General features: G+C 49.2%; 1 protein-coding gene across 1 annotated transcript; it reads left to right on the forward strand.

The window, feature by feature from the left end:
• Nucleotides 1–3,150: 3,150 nt before the first annotated feature.
• Nucleotides 3,151–4,597, forward strand: LOC139047880 (uncharacterized). Its single transcript, XM_070522034.1, has 2 exons — nucleotides 3,151–4,175; nucleotides 4,312–4,597. The coding sequence occupies exons 1-2, from the start codon at nucleotides 3,151–3,153 to the stop codon at nucleotides 4,595–4,597; spliced, it is 1,311 nt and encodes a 436-aa protein (XP_070378135.1).
• The last annotated feature ends 13,658 nt before the right edge of the window (nucleotides 4,598–18,255 follow it).

The raw sequence follows: 18,255 nt of genomic DNA on the forward strand, positions 1-18,255 counted from the left end.
CTACAATGTTCTACACCATTCGCGTCAAGCGATGAAATCAAATAACACAAGGTTCGGCGACAACAGACAGCGGATAGAAGCATCGATAACTTTCCAGAAAGTTCGGATACATGCAAGCGCGTCCCGCGCTCTGCGATAACATTTGTTAGGCGGCTAAACGTGGTCGCCCGATAAAGATAAGTACACGTGTCAATATTGTAGGGCAGGAAATGTTATCCCTGACGATTTGGTGCAAGAAAAGTGCTTTGCATTGCAGTCAGAGATTATAGATTCCAGAAAAGTGCGTGCACCTCACTCTCAATTCCCAGCACCAGAGTCAGCAGAACTAAGCCTTCAATAAACCTATAAGGGTACTACCTATGAAGCTGGCTCTGTTATCTTGTATTGTGTGGGTGGGTGTTTGAAGGGAGCAAAGATTAGCTGCTGTGTATCCGTTGAACGGACCATTTCTTTCATTGGTGCACCTTGCACAATCAAAGAATAGGGTGGCAGAGGCCTTAAGGTGGTAACCTTCACAAACAGGGATCTGGTGTGTGTGAAATATGAACAGCTTGTTCACAGGAGTTCATTGAATGTGTATGCTTGTGCCTCTAGGAATGTCCTGACTCTTAATTATGATGTTGACTTTGTTCATTTTGTATGAAAGGAGTGTTTCTTGGATTACATATTATACTTGGGGGAGATTTGGTCGATAACAGCCGAAGACACGTTTCTTTTTTTTAAGAAGTGCCATAGAGCAGTGAGATTTCTTGCGCCTTTGGGGTTTCCCCGCCCACTTCACAAGACATGTTAGTTATTCTGTAGTTTCAATACAAAGAAGAAAACAGATTTTTGTTCAAAACCCTTCTGCAAAGCCCTGCAGTAGTACTGGACACCTCCTCTTCAACGCTGTAATAGTACTTTGATTAGTGTGGTGATGATTGTTATCTTGTTTTGTGCACATACCTTAAATAAACGGAGTTACAACTTGAATGTTGTTTTCTTTACCAGAGCATGAAATCTGTGGTGTCAGCAATACGAAGAACAGTTCCAGAACTCCCTGAAGAACTTGCAACGCTTATAAATTATTTGAAGTCAGAAGACTACCAACATGAAAAGGACCTCATTTCCTTAGAAATTGATGATCTCGAACCTCACTTGAAGTTGTTCGATGCTCGTAAGCTCCTTAGAGGGCTCAAGACCAGTGGCAATGATGGACCATTCTGCAGCAGTGGTGGAAATGCTGAACAAGCATCAACATTGTGCGCAGAATCAGCCAGCAGCTCCCGAACGTCAGTTGCTGCAGCCACAAGCACATCTCGTAGGTGGCTGCAGGAGTTTAAGATCAAGTGGGCAGAGCTTCCAAATCAGCTCATTGCCGACTGTAAAGAGGGACGAAGGCCAAATCCACATATGAGGCGCCAACTTGTGAAGGTGCTTGGGGAAGCAGTAGCAAAACATGATCCAATGCCTGGGATGGCAGCGGTGAAACATATTGCGCGACTGGTGCCTATGGAGTATCCCAAGTCATTTGCAGACATGACGTCTGCTGGGGACATTATTGGCGATGGCGCCGCTTCATTTTCCCGGCAGCTGAGCACGTTCCTTGAGAACAAAAGACGGCCAAACCGAAATGCTAAGAGAACTGACGATTTGTCAGACCAGGTTGATCAACCTGCAGAAAAGATGGCAAAAGGGCCAACTGACTTGTATGGCTGTGTGGTCTGGCAGCCAGATTGCAACCAAGAAACTTGGGAAGCTCTCAGTGAGAAAAGGTGACTGCTATTGCAAACCAGTCCACCTTGTCAGGATGTTTCGAGGCTGATGGCAGTTACATATGCTCTGCAGGGCAGAGAGATCAATGAAGGAAAGGTCACAATGCAAAACATTCGGGAGCTATTGCCTCATCCGCTTGAAGAAACCTACTTCTTTGGGCATCTTGACACGCTTGTTGGTTTTTCTTTCTGTGAAATATTCATTCATGAATTGACATTGAAGGGACCAAGAACTGTTGACTACATGCTCAAGTTGTCCAGGAATGGAATGCGAGCTTTGCTTCACAAGGTGACATCAGCAGTAGACAAGGATGGACAAGTGGTTCCAATATACTTCTACATCCTGGAATTGCTTTGTGCTTTCTTCGGTGAGAACTACGGCCAAGTAGTCTCCTTTCATCCGGCATGTTCTTTCTCTTTTTTCATATTTTTGCAGTCCTGATCCCAGTAGGGGATGCAGGTGGTTCTAAGGATCTAATTCCACTTGTGTTCCTAGTGAGAGATGATTTAACTACTTTGTTTTTCCTGCTTCTTCAAGTTTCTTAAAATCTTCTCTCAGCTACCACAATGGCAGGAAGCACTCCTCAGTTTGACTTACCGAAATGTTCGGCGGTAGTCTTGCAGAGTTACCAAGTGGCTGAATGTTTTCAGTGTTCGTGTAGTGATAGTGTGCAGTTTCATTCTTGTATAGCATTAAGATATGGGCCTAATTACCTTATATTTTGGCAATAGTTATTTCTGAATAAATTTGTTCATTTTTATAGTTTATTGCCTATGGGCCTCAAACAAGGGCCAAAAATTTATTTCGACTGGCGTGTCCATTAGCTGGGAATCATTGAGTAAAGTAAATTTGCGGTTTTCTAATTTTTTATACCGCATTTTCATCCACTTCTGCTGAAATGATGCTGTACATGAGGTGTAGAAAGTGCCTTGATGACAGCAGGATCCTTAGAAGTATGGTTATGACGTATAATTTAGATGCATATATCTGATCCCTTTGATGTTTTCTCTGGAGTCTAATAACATGTCGCTTGTGAATTCCCAGCATGCAGCTGAAGGGAAGCTGGAAGGACTGCCAGCAACGCCGCACCTTGCTGTCATTGGTGTGTTTTTGTCATTTATAGAACTTTGGATCAAAACTGTAGAGGTCGCCACAGTTCAGCCCCGTTTGTTAGGCTGCCACCAGAGTGTGGCGCCCCCTGTGACCTGTGTGTGTGTGTGTGTGTGTGTGTGTCTATATATGTTCGGGCCCAATAAGAAGGGGCATTCCCTTTTCGTCCAAGCAAGTGGTTGTACGTTTCGGTCCGTCCCTGCGTGCTTGTGCCCCACGCGGCACCAACCACGCGACATGGTGTCAGAAGTGGCCGGATAACGCCCCCCCTCCCCCTGCACCGAGATGTCCCTCGAGACCGGCGAGCCTCCGAAACTGTACGGCGTCAACTTCCAGCCGCCGGCAGCGTTCGACTTCGCGAAACCGCCAACGTGGGCGACATGGCTCAGCTGCTACGAAGACTACGCAGCGGTTTCAGGACTGACGAAAGCGTCGGAACACATGCAGGTACGCTCGCTACTGTACTGCATGGGCCCGGAGGCCCGCCCGCTTCTGGAGACCTTTTTGCTCGACGCCCAGTCGCTCGCTTCATACCAAGCCGTTGCCACCCGCTTCACTGAGCACTTCGTGCACCCGGCAAACGAGCTTTACGAATCGTCACGGTTCCACAGACGCGTTAAGCTGCCCGACGAAAGCGTCGACACGTACTACGCAGAACTGCGCAGGATGGTTAAGCGCTGTAACTATCCATCTGCTGCTTTCGAGGAAAGGCTCGTACGCGACCGGTTCGTCGTCGGCCTCCGCGACTCCCGTCTCTCGGACCAGCTGTGCCGGAACGCGAAGTTGACACTACAGGACGCCTGGACGCAAGCCCGTCAATCCGAAGACGCCGACAGACGCCGACGCACCGAGCACTCCCACGAGCTCAACCTCGACGCCGCAAACGCCAAGTTCCCCTCTCGTCGTCGCTCCGGCGCTAAGCCTCGTTCGCCGCAGCCGCAAGCAGAGCGCTCATGCGAGCCGTCCAGATGTGAATTCTGCCGCCGCGCGCCTCATCGACGTTCAGACTGCCCGGCCCGTCGCTCCATCTGCAACTTCTGCAAAAAGAAAGGCCGCTTTTCCGAAGTATGCCGCTCGCGGAAGTTCAAGCAGTACAAGCTCAGCTCCGTTCACCTGCACGCCGTCGCGACGCCCGCCTCGGCAAAGTTCGTCGATGTCACCGTTGATGACTACACAGCGCAGTTCAAAGTCGACTCCGGAGCCGAAGTGTTTGCTGTTCCCAGCGACTTTCCTACCTTGCCTGCCAAACTTGACCAAGTCGACACTCTGCTCACGGGCCCGGGAGGATTGCCACTGCGCGTGCTGGGCTCGTATGTGCCACGACTTCAGTGGCAAGGGAAAGCAAGCTGTCAGCGTCTCTACGTGATCCAGTCTCTCACTGTACCTCTTCTGGGACTGCCAGCGCTCCAAGCCCTCCAAGTAGTTCGGTTTCTTGATCAACTCAAGACTTCAAAAGCGACGCTGCACGCCGAGCTTCAATGGATTGGGCACTCTCAAGGACGAGTACAACATCCGGTTGAAACCCGATGCCGTACCTTTCTCGCTAAGCGTACCTCGCAGAATCCCCATCCCGCTGCTTGAGATCGTCCGCCGCGAGCTGGACAAATTGGAAAGCGCAGGCGTGATCCGTAGGGTCGACAAGCCAACACCATGGTGCTCGGGTCTCGTCATCGTCCGGAAAGGCGATGGTTTCTACCGCCTCTGCGTCGACTTAACAAACTCAACAAGGTAGTCCTTCGTGAAAGATATATTCTGCCAACTGTCGAGCAAGTCCTTGGCCTCCTCGGCGATGCAACAGTTTTTTCGAAGCTGCACGCGACCGCAAGCTTCCACCAGGTGAAGCTCTCTGAAGACTCCCAAGAGCTTACGACCTTCATCACATTATATGGCCGATACTGCTTCTGCCGGCTCCCCTTTGGCATCACCTCCGCACCAGAGTACTTCCAAAAGCAGATGGCAAGAATCCTGGAGGGCCAAGGATGATGATGATGATGTGTGGTTTTTTGTGGCGCAAGGGCCAGGTTTGGCCAAAGAGCGCCATTAGATGTTGTAATGTTGACGATGTATTATGGAAGATGTGACTTGGCTGTAAAGTGGCCTAAAAATATTCGCTGTAGAGTGCGTAAAATTAACTTGTTATAAAATTATGGCGATGACAGATGACGAATACTATGAACACTAAAATCCATCGTGAAAGAATGATGCAGAATAGAAAATATATGAGATGGTAAAAATGCCTGGAGCACTGTTGCCTCGCCAGAGCCCTTCAAACACAAGGGCCTAGAGGCACGTGCTACACGAAAGAACTATCGCAGCGCCATCCTCTGAAGAGAGGAGACGCTACGAACATGTTGGGCTAACAACATGCAACACAACATCTTTCAGATAACTTAGGACTGCGTTAGTGTCGAAGAGCGGTTCTGGGCCGAGTAACATTACAGGATGAAGGGGAATATGCTGCCGGTATGCTAACGGAAAATGTTTCTTTCTGTCAGATTCGGCTTTCCGACACTCCAGGAGGACATGGAGGACGGTCAGCCTCTCCCCGCATCTACCGCAAGTTGGAGGATCATTTTCAGTGAGTAAGAAGTTGTGTGTACCAAATGTGTGTCCTATTCTGAGGCGACAGAATAGGACATCTGTTGATGATGTGTGGTTTTTTGTGGCGCAAGGGCCAGGTTTGGCCAAAGAGCGCCATTAGATGTTGTAATGTTGACGATGTATTATGGAAGATGTGACTTGGCTGTAAAGTGGCCTAAAAATATTCGCTGTAGAGTGCGTAAAATTAACTTGTTATAAAATTATGGCGATGACAGATGACGAATACTATGAACACTAAAATCCATCGTGAAAGAATGATGCAGAATAGAAAATATATGAGATGGTAAAAATGCCTGGAGCACTGTTGCCTCGCCAGAGCCCTTCAAACACAAGGGCCTAGAGGCACGTGCTACACGAAAGAACTATCGCAGCGCCATCCTCTGAAGAGAGGAGACGCTACGAACATGTTGGGCTAACAACATGCAACACAACATCTTTCAGATAACTTAGGACTGCGTTAGTGTCGAAGAGCGGTTCTGGGCCGAGTAACATTACAGGATGAAGGGGAATATGCTGCCGGTATGCTAACGGAAAATGTTTCTTTCTGTCAGATTCGGCTTTCCGACACTCCAGGAGGACATGGAGGACGGTCAGCCTCTCCCCGCATCTACCGCAAGTTGGAGGATCATTTTCAGTGAGTAAGAAGTTGTGTGTACCAAATGTGTGTCCTATTCTGAGGCGACAGAATAGGACATCTGTTCGCCGTGATTTTGTTACGGAGGGCCAAGAACCTAACTGTGGCTTTATCACGTGCAGTTTGTTATTTACTTCTACGTCCCACTTACGTTGCCAGTGGTTTCGCAGTTTCCTTCTTAAGAAAGGCTTCAGGTCCGTGACAGGGACCGAAGCAGTAGGACTGACTGTATGCAATGATATTGATGTGGCCATCTGGTCTGCTAGACGTTACCCTCGATGCCCCTATGTCCAGGCACCCAGCATATAATGACATGCTGGTTAGACATATACGCTCTACAGAGGACGGAATAGAGCTCAATAATTACGGGGTTTCTGTGTTTACAGTGTGACTTCAAGGCTTTTACCACGCTTAAGGAGTCTGTAAATAAAATTGTTTTTTGAACATTTGATTTTCTGATATGTTTCATAGCCGACAGTAGTGCATAGGCCTCAGCCGTAAATATGCTTGTTTCAGGGTGCAGTACACCGGATTCCGAGAAGGATGGGCCAATGGCTGCGTAGGACACCCCGGCATGCGACTTAGAAGCGTCCGTATAAAACTCTGTGCACGAGTACTTGTACTGGAGCTCCAAGAAGTGCATTTTGATATGTGTCTCTGACGCATGTTTAGTGACCTGTACAAAGGATGTGTCACATTCTATCAGCTGCCACTCCCAGGGTGGTACTAGCTTAGCTGGAGGCATTAGGCGTTGGTCGAGAATTGGGACATCCATTTCCGTGCTAAGTTCTCTTGCACGCAGTGAGAAAGGACGTCTCACAGAGGGTCTGTTATGAAAAAGTGTTTCACATGTCAAGTCGTTAACGGTTGTGAAACACGGATGTTCCTTATTAGAGCGCACTTTCAGAAAATAGTTGAAGCTGATGTAAGTTCTCCGAAAATGGAGTGACCACTCATCGGACTCAACATACAAACTTTCAACAGGGCTTGTTCTAAATGCCCCAGTGGCCAGACGGATTCCCAGATGGTGTACGGGGTCTAACGTCTTTAGCGCGCTCGGGGCGGCAGAGTGGTACACTGCGGCTCCATAGTCTATTCGCGACCGAACTAGGCTCCTGTAAAGATTCAACAGGCACTTCCTGTCACTACCCCATGTTGTGTATGATAGGATTTTAAGTAGGTTCATTGTTTTTAGACATTTTTCTTTAACATGTTTTATGTGAGGAATGAAAGTGAGCCTAGAGTCAAGAATAACACCAAGGAATTTGTGTTCTTTGCTGACAGGAATTTGGTGTCCGTCCAGTTCTACACAAGGATCTAGGACCAGGCCTCTCTTTCTTGTGAAGAGAACACAAGCACTTTTGTGGGGGTTGACCTTAAATCCGTTTTCGTCTGCCCACTTGGAAACCTTGTTCAAGCACTGCTGTACCTGTCTTTCGCATACTGTAAGGTTGCAGGATTTGAAGCCTATTTGTATATCATCTACGTATACTGAATAAAAAATGGCAGGTGGTAGTGAAGCACGTAGCGTGTTCATCTTTACGATAAAGAGAGTGCAGCTGAGCACGCCTCCCTGGGGTACACCAGTTTCTTGCGTAAAGGGACGTGAGAGTTCATTGCCGACTTTTACTCGGAAGGTACGATTTGACAAATAGCTTTCAATTGTGTTCAGCATATTTCCACGGATGCCAATTGCCGACAGGTCTCGTAAGATCCCGTAACGCCATGCCGTGTCATATGCCTTCTCCATATCGAGGAATATCGATAGAAAAAACTGTTTATGTATAAAGGCATCGCGGATATTTCCTTCCATGCGCACAAGATGATCGGTTGTGGACCGCCCTTCTCGGAATCCACACTGATAAGGATCGAGTATATTGTTGAGCTCAAGGAAATGTATAAGTCTGCGATTTATCATTTTTTCAAAAAGCTTACACAGACAATTAGTTAGAGCTATCGGACGGTAACTAGCCGCCAAGGAAGGGTCTTTTCCCTGCTTTAGGACAGGAACCACAATCGCTTCTTTCCATGTGGATGGGAGGTACCCCGAAGCCCAAATAGTATTGTATAGTGTAAGAAGTGTAACTTGTGCGTCAGTATGTAGGTGCCTGATCATGTCATACATGACTCTGTCTGGTCCCGGTGCAGTGCTTTTACATGTGTTCAAGGCAGCTCTCAACTCTGCAATACCGAAAGGCCGGTTATACTGTTCATTCTGCCTGGATTTCTGTATGATTGGCTGACGTTCTATTATTTCTTTATGCTTAAGAAAGGACTGGGAATAATTGATTGAGCTTGACACACGCTCAAAGTGCTCCCCTAGTGAATCTGCCTGGTCTTGCAGGGTTTCGCCTTGTGTGTTTACTAAAGGGAGGGAGTATGTTTGTCGCCCTCTTATTCTACTAACCCTGTTCCAGACTTTGGCCTCATCTGTATACGAGTTGATACCTATTAAAAAGTTCTGCCAGCTCTCTCTTCTGGCCTGTCGGCGGGTTCTCCTGCCTTGGGATTTTACTTTTTTAAAGTTAATAAGATTCTCCGCAGTGGGGGAGGCGCGTAGCAACCCCCACGCTTTGTTCTGATTTTTACGTGCGATCCTACAATCGTCATTCCACCACGGAACACGCGGTTTGCACGACAGGCCATTTACTTGTGATATACATTTAGATGCGGCATCTATTACGAAGGCTGTAAAATATTCGACAGCAGCGTCAATTCCTAGCGAGGACATGTCATCCCAAGAAATACAAGATAGAGTTCGGAATTTTTCCCAGTCGGCAGTGTCAATTTTCCACCTAGGAGCCTGTGGTGGATATTCCTTTACTTCAGGTGTTCTAAGCAGGATTGGGAAGTGGTCGCTTCCGTAAGGATTGTTCATAGCTTCCCATACGAGTTCAGGCAGTATACACGGGGAAACTAGGCTGAGGTCAATTGATGAAAATGTTCTGTTGGCGAGAGAATAATATGTGGGTGCCTTCTTATTCAGCAGGCATGCACCAGAAGAGAAGAGGAACTGTTCAACAAGACGACCTCGCGCATCTATACGAGAGTCGCCCCACAGGCTGTTGTGCGCATTGAAATCCCCAAGTACAACGTACGGTTCTGGCAATTCATCTATGAAGGACTGAAATTCATGCTTGCTTAGTTTGTAGTGTGGAGGTATATAAATCGAGCAAATAGTGATAAGTTTGTTTAGCAAAACAATTCGAACCGCCACTGCTTCAAGGGCCGTTCGTAGCTGTAAATGTTGACATGCTATGCTCTTTTGGATTACAATTGCAACACCTCCCGATGATGCGATTGCATCATCGCGATCTTTGCGAAAAGTAACATGCTGTCGGAGAAAGTTTGTGTGTTGTGATTTGAGGTGTGTTTCCTGTAGACACAGCACTTTTGGATTGTGTTTGTGTATAATCTCTTGCACATCATCAAGGTTCCTAAGAAGACCTCTGACGTTCCACTGTATGATTTCTGTATCCATATTTAAAGTAAGTTGGTGCTGTGTGTACGGAAACTGAAAGATGTCTTAGATTACAGAGCTCTTTCGAGGCCCTGTAATCGGGGTTTTGCCCTTTCTGGAGCGTTCGAGGGAGCCTCGCCGCTCCTTAGGCGCTTGGCGCGCCGTCAGGACAGTTGTAGTGTCCATTGCCTCTTGGGAGGCGCTGGACACATGCTCTTGCGAGCGAGCTTTCTGTGAGGGTCCTGCCTGGGAAGGCAAGATCCTTGCGCCCACCAGACCGGAGGTCGATGGGGCTCCCTGATGGGTCTGGCTGCGCCGGCTGTTGCCAGCGCTGGATGGGGCCGGGGAGGTTGGGGCAGCCTCGGCTGCGCCCACCTTCGGGATCGATGGCCCCGCCTGCTGTGTTGGCGTAGCAGCGTTAGCTGCAGCCGCCGAGGGGGCGGATGGCGTCACTGCCGCCTCACTGAGTGTGGGTCGGACAGCCGCCGGAGGCCGTTGTGGCGCTGCCCCCTGACGCGCCACTTCGGCAAATGTGTTCTTAGGCAGGTATGCCACCCGCTTACGTGCCTCCTTGAATGATATATTTTCTTTCACTTTGATCGTGACAATTTCTTTTTCTTTTTTCCAAGATGGGCACGACCGCGAGTACGCGGCGTGCTCTCCATCACAGTTTGCACAATGCAAAGAGTTCGTGCAAGCTTCAGACGTGTGTTCATGGGCACTGCATTTTGCACACGTTTGGCGGCCTCGGCAGCTCTGCGAGCTGTGGCCAAAACGTTGGCATTTGAAACATCTCAGGGGGTTTGGCACGTATGGCCTAACACGGAGCTTAATGTATCCTGCCTCGATTGACTCGGGCAGGACACTCGAACCGAAGGTGATTATCAAGTGTTTCGTTTGGATTTCTTTTCCATCTCGTCTTATCTTAATTCTTTTGACATCTATAACATTTTGTTCACTGAAGCCCTCCAAGAGCTCAGCCTCAGTGAGCTCCAGCAAATCATCGTCCGAGACAACGCCCCGGGTGGTGTTCATAGTACGGTGCGGGGTTACTGTTAGTTGGTTATCCCCAAATGACACAAGCTTAGACAGTTGCTCGTATTGTTTCTTATCGCGGAGCTCAAGGAGGAGATCACCGCTTGCCATCCTGGTCGCCTTATATCCGGCTCCAAAAACATCAGTCAAAGTCTTTGATACAAGGAACGGTGAAATAGTGCGCACTGGTTTGCCGGGTTTTTCCGAGTGAACTACGTGGAAACGTGGGAAGTTGTGGACTTGGCGTCCGAAAAACTGAAAAACTTCATCGGTGCGCCCTCTTTTCTGAGGGCGATCACGGAATGGAGGAAAAGAGCTATCCATAAATATATGTGAAATTTCGGCAGCAACGCCAGCCACCCACCATGGAGTCCAACAAGGGGACGCTGCAGGGCCTGAAAAACAGGGCCTGCAAACGCCAGCTGTACGTTGCCGCTATAACCTAATATGATATAACCAAGGTTGGCTACTCACACAAGGTTAACCCTTGCTGCCAGGAAGGTCGGAAGTAATAAAGAAATGAGAAGGAGACAGGAAAGGTGGAAAGTAAGGAAAAGACGAAGGTTGTAGGTAGAGAAAGACAGGAAAAGGCAACTACCGATTTCCCCCGGGTGGGTCAGTCCGGGGGTGCCGTCTACGTGAAGCCGAGGCCAAAGGGGTGTGTTGCCGCCGCCGAGGGGCCGTAAAGGTCCAAACACCCGGCATTGGCTCAACCCCCAGGATCCCCTTTTCCCCGGACACGGCTAAGCCGCGCACGGCTACACGCGGGAGGGTCCAACCCTCGTGTGCTCGGGTACGTGGTGGCGCAACACACCAAACGCCTGCTGACGCAGACGCCCCTGCGGGGAGGACATCTGTTCGCCGTGATTTTGTTACGGAGGGCCAAGAACCTAACTGTGGCTTTATCACGTGCAGTTTGTTATTTACTTCTACGTCCCACTTACGTTGCCAGTGGTTTCGCAGTTTCCTTCTTAAGAAAGGCTTCAGGTCCGTGACAGGGACCGAAGCAGTAGGACTGACTGTATGCAATGATATTGATGTGGCCATCTGGTCTGCTAGAACGTTACCCTCGATGCCCCTATGTCCAGGCACCCAGCATATAATGACATGCTGGTTAGACATATACGCTCTACAGAGGACGGAATAGAGCTCAATAATTACGGGGTTTCTGTGTTTACAGTGTGACTTCAAGGCTTTTACCACGCTTAAGGAGTCTGTAAATAAAATTGTTTTTTGAACATTTGATTTTCTGATATGTTTCATAGCCGACAGTAGTGCATAGGCCTCAGCCGTAAATATGCTTGTTTCAGGGTGCAGTACACCGGATTCCGAGAAGGATGGGCCAATGGCTGCGTAGGACACCCCGGCATGCGACTTAGAAGCGTCCGTATAAAACTCTGTGCACGAGTACTTGTACTGGAGCTCCAAGAAGTGCATTTTGATATGTGTCTCTGACGCATGTTTAGTGACCTGTACAAAGGATGTGTCACATTCTATCAGCTGCCACTCCCAGGGTGGTACTAGCTTAGCTGGAGGCATTAGGCGTTGGTCGAGAATTGGGACATCCATTTCCGTGCTAAGTTCTCTTGCACGCAGTGAGAAAGGACGTCTCACAGAGGGTCTGTTATGAAAAAGTGTTTCACATGTCAAGTCGTTAACGGTTGTGAAACACGGATGTTCCTTATTAGAGCGCACTTTCAGAAAATAGTTGAAGCTGATGTAAGTTCTCCGAAAATGGAGTGACCACTCATCGGACTCAACATACAAACTTTCAACAGGGCTTGTTCTAAATGCCCCAGTGGCCAGACGGATTCCCAGATGGTGTACGGGGTCTAACGTCTTTAGCGCGCTCGGGGCGGCAGAGTGGTACACTGCGGCTCCATAGTCTATTCGCGACCGAACTAGGCTCCTGTAAAGATTCAACAGGCACTTCCTGTCACTACCCCATGTTGTGTATGATAGGATTTTAAGTAGGTTCATTGTTTTTAGACATTTTTCTTTAACATGTTTTATGTGAGGAATGAAAGTGAGCCTAGAGTCAAGAATAACACCAAGGAATTTGTGTTCTTTGCTGACAGGAATTTGGTGTCCGTCCAGTTCTACACAAGGATCTAGGACCAGGCCTCTCTTTCTTGTGAAGAGAACACAAGCACTTTTGTGGGGGTTGACCTTAAATCCGTTTTCGTCTGCCCACTTGGAAACCTTGTTCAAGCACTGCTGTACCTGTCTTTCGCATACTGTAAGGTTGCAGGATTTGAAGCCTATTTGTATATCATCTACGTATACTGAATAAAAAATGGCAGGTGGTAGTGAAGCACGTAGCGTGTTCATCTTTACGATAAAGAGAGTGCAGCTGAGCACGCCTCCCTGGGGTACACCAGTTTCTTGCGTAAAGGGACGTGAGAGTTCATTGCCGACTTTTACTCGGAAGGTACGATTTGACAAATAGCTTTCAATTGTGTTCAGCATATTTCCACGGATGCCAATTGCCGACAGGTCTCGTAAGATCCCGTAACGCCATGCCGTGTCATATGCCTTCTCCATATCGAGGAATATCGATAGAAAAAACTGTTTATGTATAAAGGCATCGCGGATATTTCCTTCCATGCGCACAAGATGATCGGTTGTGGACCGCCCTTCTCGGAATCCACACTGATAAGGATCGAGTATATTGTTGAGCTCAAGGAAATGTATAAGTCTGCGATTTATCATTTTTTCAAAAAGCTTACACAGACAATTAGTTAGAGCTATCGGACGGTAACTAGCCGCCAAGGAAGGGTCTTTTCCCTGCTTTAGGACAGGAACCACAATCGCTTCTTTCCATGTGGATGGGAGGTACCCCGAAGCCCAAATAGTATTGTATAGTGTAAGAAGTGTAACTTGTGCGTCAGTATGTAGGTGCCTGATCATGTCATACATGACTCTGTCTGGTCCCGGTGCAGTGCTTTTACATGTGTTCAAGGCAGCTCTCAACTCTGCAATACCGAAAGGCCGGTTATACTGTTCATTCTGCCTGGATTTCTGTATGATTGGCTGACGTTCTATTATTTCTTTATGCTTAAGAAAGGACTGGGAATAATTGATTGAGCTTGACACACGCTCAAAGTGCTCCCCTAGTGAATCTGCCTGGTCTTGCAGGGTTTCGCCTTGTGTGTTTACTAAAGGGAGGGAGTATGTTTGTCGCCCTCTTATTCTACTAACCCTGTTCCAGACTTTGGCCTCATCTGTATACGAGTTGATACCTATTAAAAAGTTCTGCCAGCTCTCTCTTCTGGCCTGTCGGCGGGTTCTCCTGCCTTGGGATTTTACTTTTTTAAAGTTAATAAGATTCTCCGCAGTGGGGGAGGCGCGTAGCAACCCCCACGCTTTGTTCTGATTTTTACGTGCGATCCTACAATCGTCATTCCACCACGGAACACGCGGTTTGCACGACAGGCCATTTACTTGTGATATACATTTAGATGCGGCATCTATTACGAAGGCTGTAAAATATTCGACAGCAGCGTCAATTCCTAGCGAGGACATGTCATCCCAAGAAATACAAGATAGAGTTCGGAATTTTTCCCAGTCGGCAGTGTCAATTTTCCACCTAGGAGCCTGTGGTGGATATTCCTTTACTTCAGGTGTTCTAAGCAGGATTGGGAAGTGGTCGCTTCCGTAAGGATTGTTCATAGCTTCCCATACGAGTTCAGGCAGTATACACGGGGAAACTAGGCTGAGGTCAATTGATGAAAATGTTCTGTTGGCGAGAGAATAATATGTGGGTGCCTTCTTATTCAGCAGGCATGCACCAGAAGAGAAGAGGAACTGTTCAACAAGACGACCTCGCGCATCTATACGAGAGTCGCCCCACAGGCTGTTGTGCGCATTGAAATCCCCAAGTACAACGTACGGTTCTGGCAATTCATCTATGAAGGACTGAAATTCATGCTTGCTTAGTTTGTAGTGTGGAGGTATATAAATCGAGCAAATAGTGATAAGTTTGTTTAGCAAAACAATTCGAACCGCCACTGCTTCAAGGGCCGTTCGTAGCTGTAAATGTTGACATGCTATGCTCTTTTGGATTACAATTGCAACACCTCCCGATGATGCGATTGCATCATCGCGATCTTTGCGAAAAGTAACATGCTGTCGGAGAAAGTTTGTGTGTTGTGATTTGAGGTGTGTTTCCTGTAGACACAGCACTTTTGGATTGTGTTTGTGTATAATCTCTTGCACATCATCAAGGTTCCTAAGAAGACCTCTGACGTTCCACTGTATGATTTCTGTATCCATATTTAAAGTAAGTTGGTGCTGTGTGTACGGAAACTGAAAGATGTCTTAGATTACAGAGCTCTTTCGAGGCCCTGTAATCGGGGTTTTGCCCTTTCTGGAGCGTTCGAGGGAGCCTCGCCGCTCCTTAGGCGCTTGGCGCGCCGTCAGGACAGTTGTAGTGTCCATTGCCTCTTGGGAGGCGCTGGACACATGCTCTTGCGAGCGAGCTTTCTGTGAGGGTCCTGCCTGGGAAGGCAAGATCCTTGCGCCCACCAGACCGGAGGTCGATGGGGCTCCCTGATGGGTCTGGCTGCGCCGGCTGTTGCCAGCGCTGGATGGGGCCGGGGAGGTTGGGGCAGCCTCGGCTGCGCCCACCTTCGGGATCGATGGCCCCGCCTGCTGTGTTGGCGTAGCAGCGTTAGCTGCAGCCGCCGAGGGGGCGGATGGCGTCACTGCCGCCTCACTGAGTGTGGGTCGGACAGCCGCCGGAGGCCGTTGTGGCGCTGCCCCCTGACGCGCCACTTCGGCAAATGTGTTCTTAGGCAGGTATGCCACCCGCTTACGTGCCTCCTTGAATGATATATTTTCTTTCACTTTGATCGTGACAATTTCTTTTTCTTTTTTCCAAGATGGGCACGACCGCGAGTACGCGGCGTGCTCTCCATCACAGTTTGCACAATGCAAAGAGTTCGTGCAAGCTTCAGACGTGTGTTCATGGGCACTGCATTTTGCACACGTTTGGCGGCCTCGGCAGCTCTGCGAGCTGTGGCCAAAACGTTGGCATTTGAAACATCTCAGGGGGTTTGGCACGTATGGCCTAACACGGAGCTTAATGTATCCTGCCTCGATTGACTCGGGCAGGACACTCGAACCGAAGGTGATTATCAAGTGTTTCGTTTGGATTTCTTTTCCATCTCGTCTTATCTTAATTCTTTTGACATCTATAACATTTTGTTCACTGAAGCCCTCCAAGAGCTCAGCCTCAGTGAGCTCCAGCAAATCATCGTCCGAGACAACGCCCCGGGTGGTGTTCATAGTACGGTGCGGGGTTACTGTTAGTTGGTTATCCCCAAATGACACAAGCTTAGACAGTTGCTCGTATTGTTTCTTATCGCGGAGCTCAAGGAGGAGATCACCGCTTGCCATCCTGGTCGCCTTATATCCGGCTCCAAAAACATCAGTCAAAGTCTTTGATACAAGGAACGGTGAAATAGTGCGCACTGGTTTGCCGGGTTTTTCCGAGTGAACTACGTGGAAACGTGGGAAGTTGTGGACTTGGCGTCCGAAAAACTGAAAAACTTCATCGGTGCGCCCTCTTTTCTGAGGGCGATCACGGAATGGAGGAAAAGAGCTATCCATAAATATATGTGAAATTTCGGCAGCAACGCCAGCCACCCACCATGGAGTCAAACAAGGGGACGCTGCAGGGCCTGAAAAACAGGGCCTGCAAACGCCAGCTGTACGTTGCCGCTATAACCTAATATGATATAACCAAGGTTGGCTACTCACACAAGGTTAACCCTTGCTGCCAGGAAGGTCGGAAGTAATAAAGAAATGAGAAGGAGACAGGAAAGGTGGAAAGTAAGGAAAAGACGAAGGTTGTAGGTAGAGAAAGACAGGAAAAGGCAACTACCGATTTCCCCCGGGTGGGTCAGTCCGGGGGTGCCGTCTACGTGAAGCCGAGGCCAAAGGGGTGTGTTGCCGCCGCCGAGGGGCCGTAAAGGTCCAAACACCCGGCATTGGCTCAACCCCCAGGATCCCCTTTTCCCCGGACACGGCTAAGCCGCGCACGGCTACACGCGGGAGGGTCCAACCCTCGTGTGCTCGGGTACGTGGTGGCGCAACACACCAAACGCCTGCTGACGCAGACGCCCCTGCGGGGGAGGGCCAAGGAGTCGCCAATATGATAGACAATATTTTGGTTTTTGGACGCACCCGCCAGGAACATGACGCCAGACTGAACCAGGTGCTAACGCGCCTTGCAAAAGCAGGTATCACAGTGAACCAGGACAAGTGTTGTTTTGGGGTACCCGAGGTCTCCTTCCTCGCAGTTGTCGTCTCAGCACAGGGCATCAGGCCAGATCCGGGCAACGTCGAAGCACTGAAAGCCATGGAAGCTCCAACGGACATCGCTGGCATTAGAAGGCTGCTCGGAATGGTGAACCATCTTGCCAGATTCTTGCCACACATCTCGGACGTCACAGCTCTCATCAGAGCGTTACTGAACAAGTCTGCGAGTTGGGTGTGGTAGCACGAGCAAAAGTCAGCATTCGAGAAAATCAAGGAACTCTTGACGTCAGACAGGTGCATGGCCAAGTACCACCCGTCGTACGCCACTACGGTGTCTGCAGACGCAAGCTCATTCGGACTCGGCCCAGTTTTGCTACAGACGCAACCCTCAGGACAGCGCCGCCCAGTCGCGTTCGCTTCGAGGTCAATGACAGATACCGAGCAGCGTTACAGCCAGACTGAAAAAGAAGCTTTGGCAACGACGTGGGCTATCCAAAGGTTCGACGAGTTCGTCCTCGGCATTCCCTTCGACGTCGAGACTGACCACCTGCCACTCGTTTCACTTCTGGGCAAGATGGAACTGGACATGTTGACGCCTCGTATTTAATGACTGCGGCTGAAGACCATGCGATACCAGTTTCGTATGCTGCACGTGCCAGGAAAGCTGCTAGCCACAGCTGATACGTTGTCGCGCATCACCTACAAGACACCCGCTCCTCTAGACACTATCGAACGTTTTGCAGCACAGGTAGTCGGCTGCACGTCGGAAGTCTTGCCACTCAGCCCTAAAGACGTGCGACAGGCACAAGAGTCCGATGGTGAGTGCAAAGCCCTCGCTTCCTACTGCCAGAATGGCTGGCCTAGAAAGACCACGATACCACTGCACCTCTCAAAGTACGCCTCTGTGGCAGACGAGCTCTCTGTCTGCGACGGAGTTCTGCTGAAAGGCGCCCGGATAGTGATGCCATCGTCCCTTCGGCCAGCGCTCTTGACGCTGTTGCATGAAGGTCATCAGGGCATCAACAGGACCAAAGCCCTAGCTCGGGAGTCAGTTTGGTGGCCCGGTATCTCGACAGACATCGCCTCTCTCGTTGCCAACTGTGAACAGTGCGCTTCCACCCGCGTGAACTTTGCCGAGCCCCTGCTCTCCACGGCCCTACCTGGACATCCCTGGGAATTCCTTGGAATGGACTTGTTCCACCTCAACGGCCAGACGTTCATCCTGGTGGTGAACTATTACTCAAAGTTCCCTGAGGTAGTGACCCTGAGGAGCACGACAGCTCAGGCAGTCATTGGCGCTCTCAAATCCATTTTTCCCCGCCATGGAATCCCGCAAGAAGTCAGGTCAGACAACGGCCGACCGTTCTCGTCGCAAGAGTTCGCGGCGTTTGCAGCG

This window comes from Dermacentor albipictus, chromosome 7 (assembly GCF_038994185.2).
Source record: "Dermacentor albipictus isolate Rhodes 1998 colony chromosome 7, USDA_Dalb.pri_finalv2, whole genome shotgun sequence".
In the NCBI taxonomy this organism is placed as follows: domain Eukaryota; kingdom Metazoa; phylum Arthropoda; class Arachnida; order Ixodida; family Ixodidae; genus Dermacentor; species Dermacentor albipictus.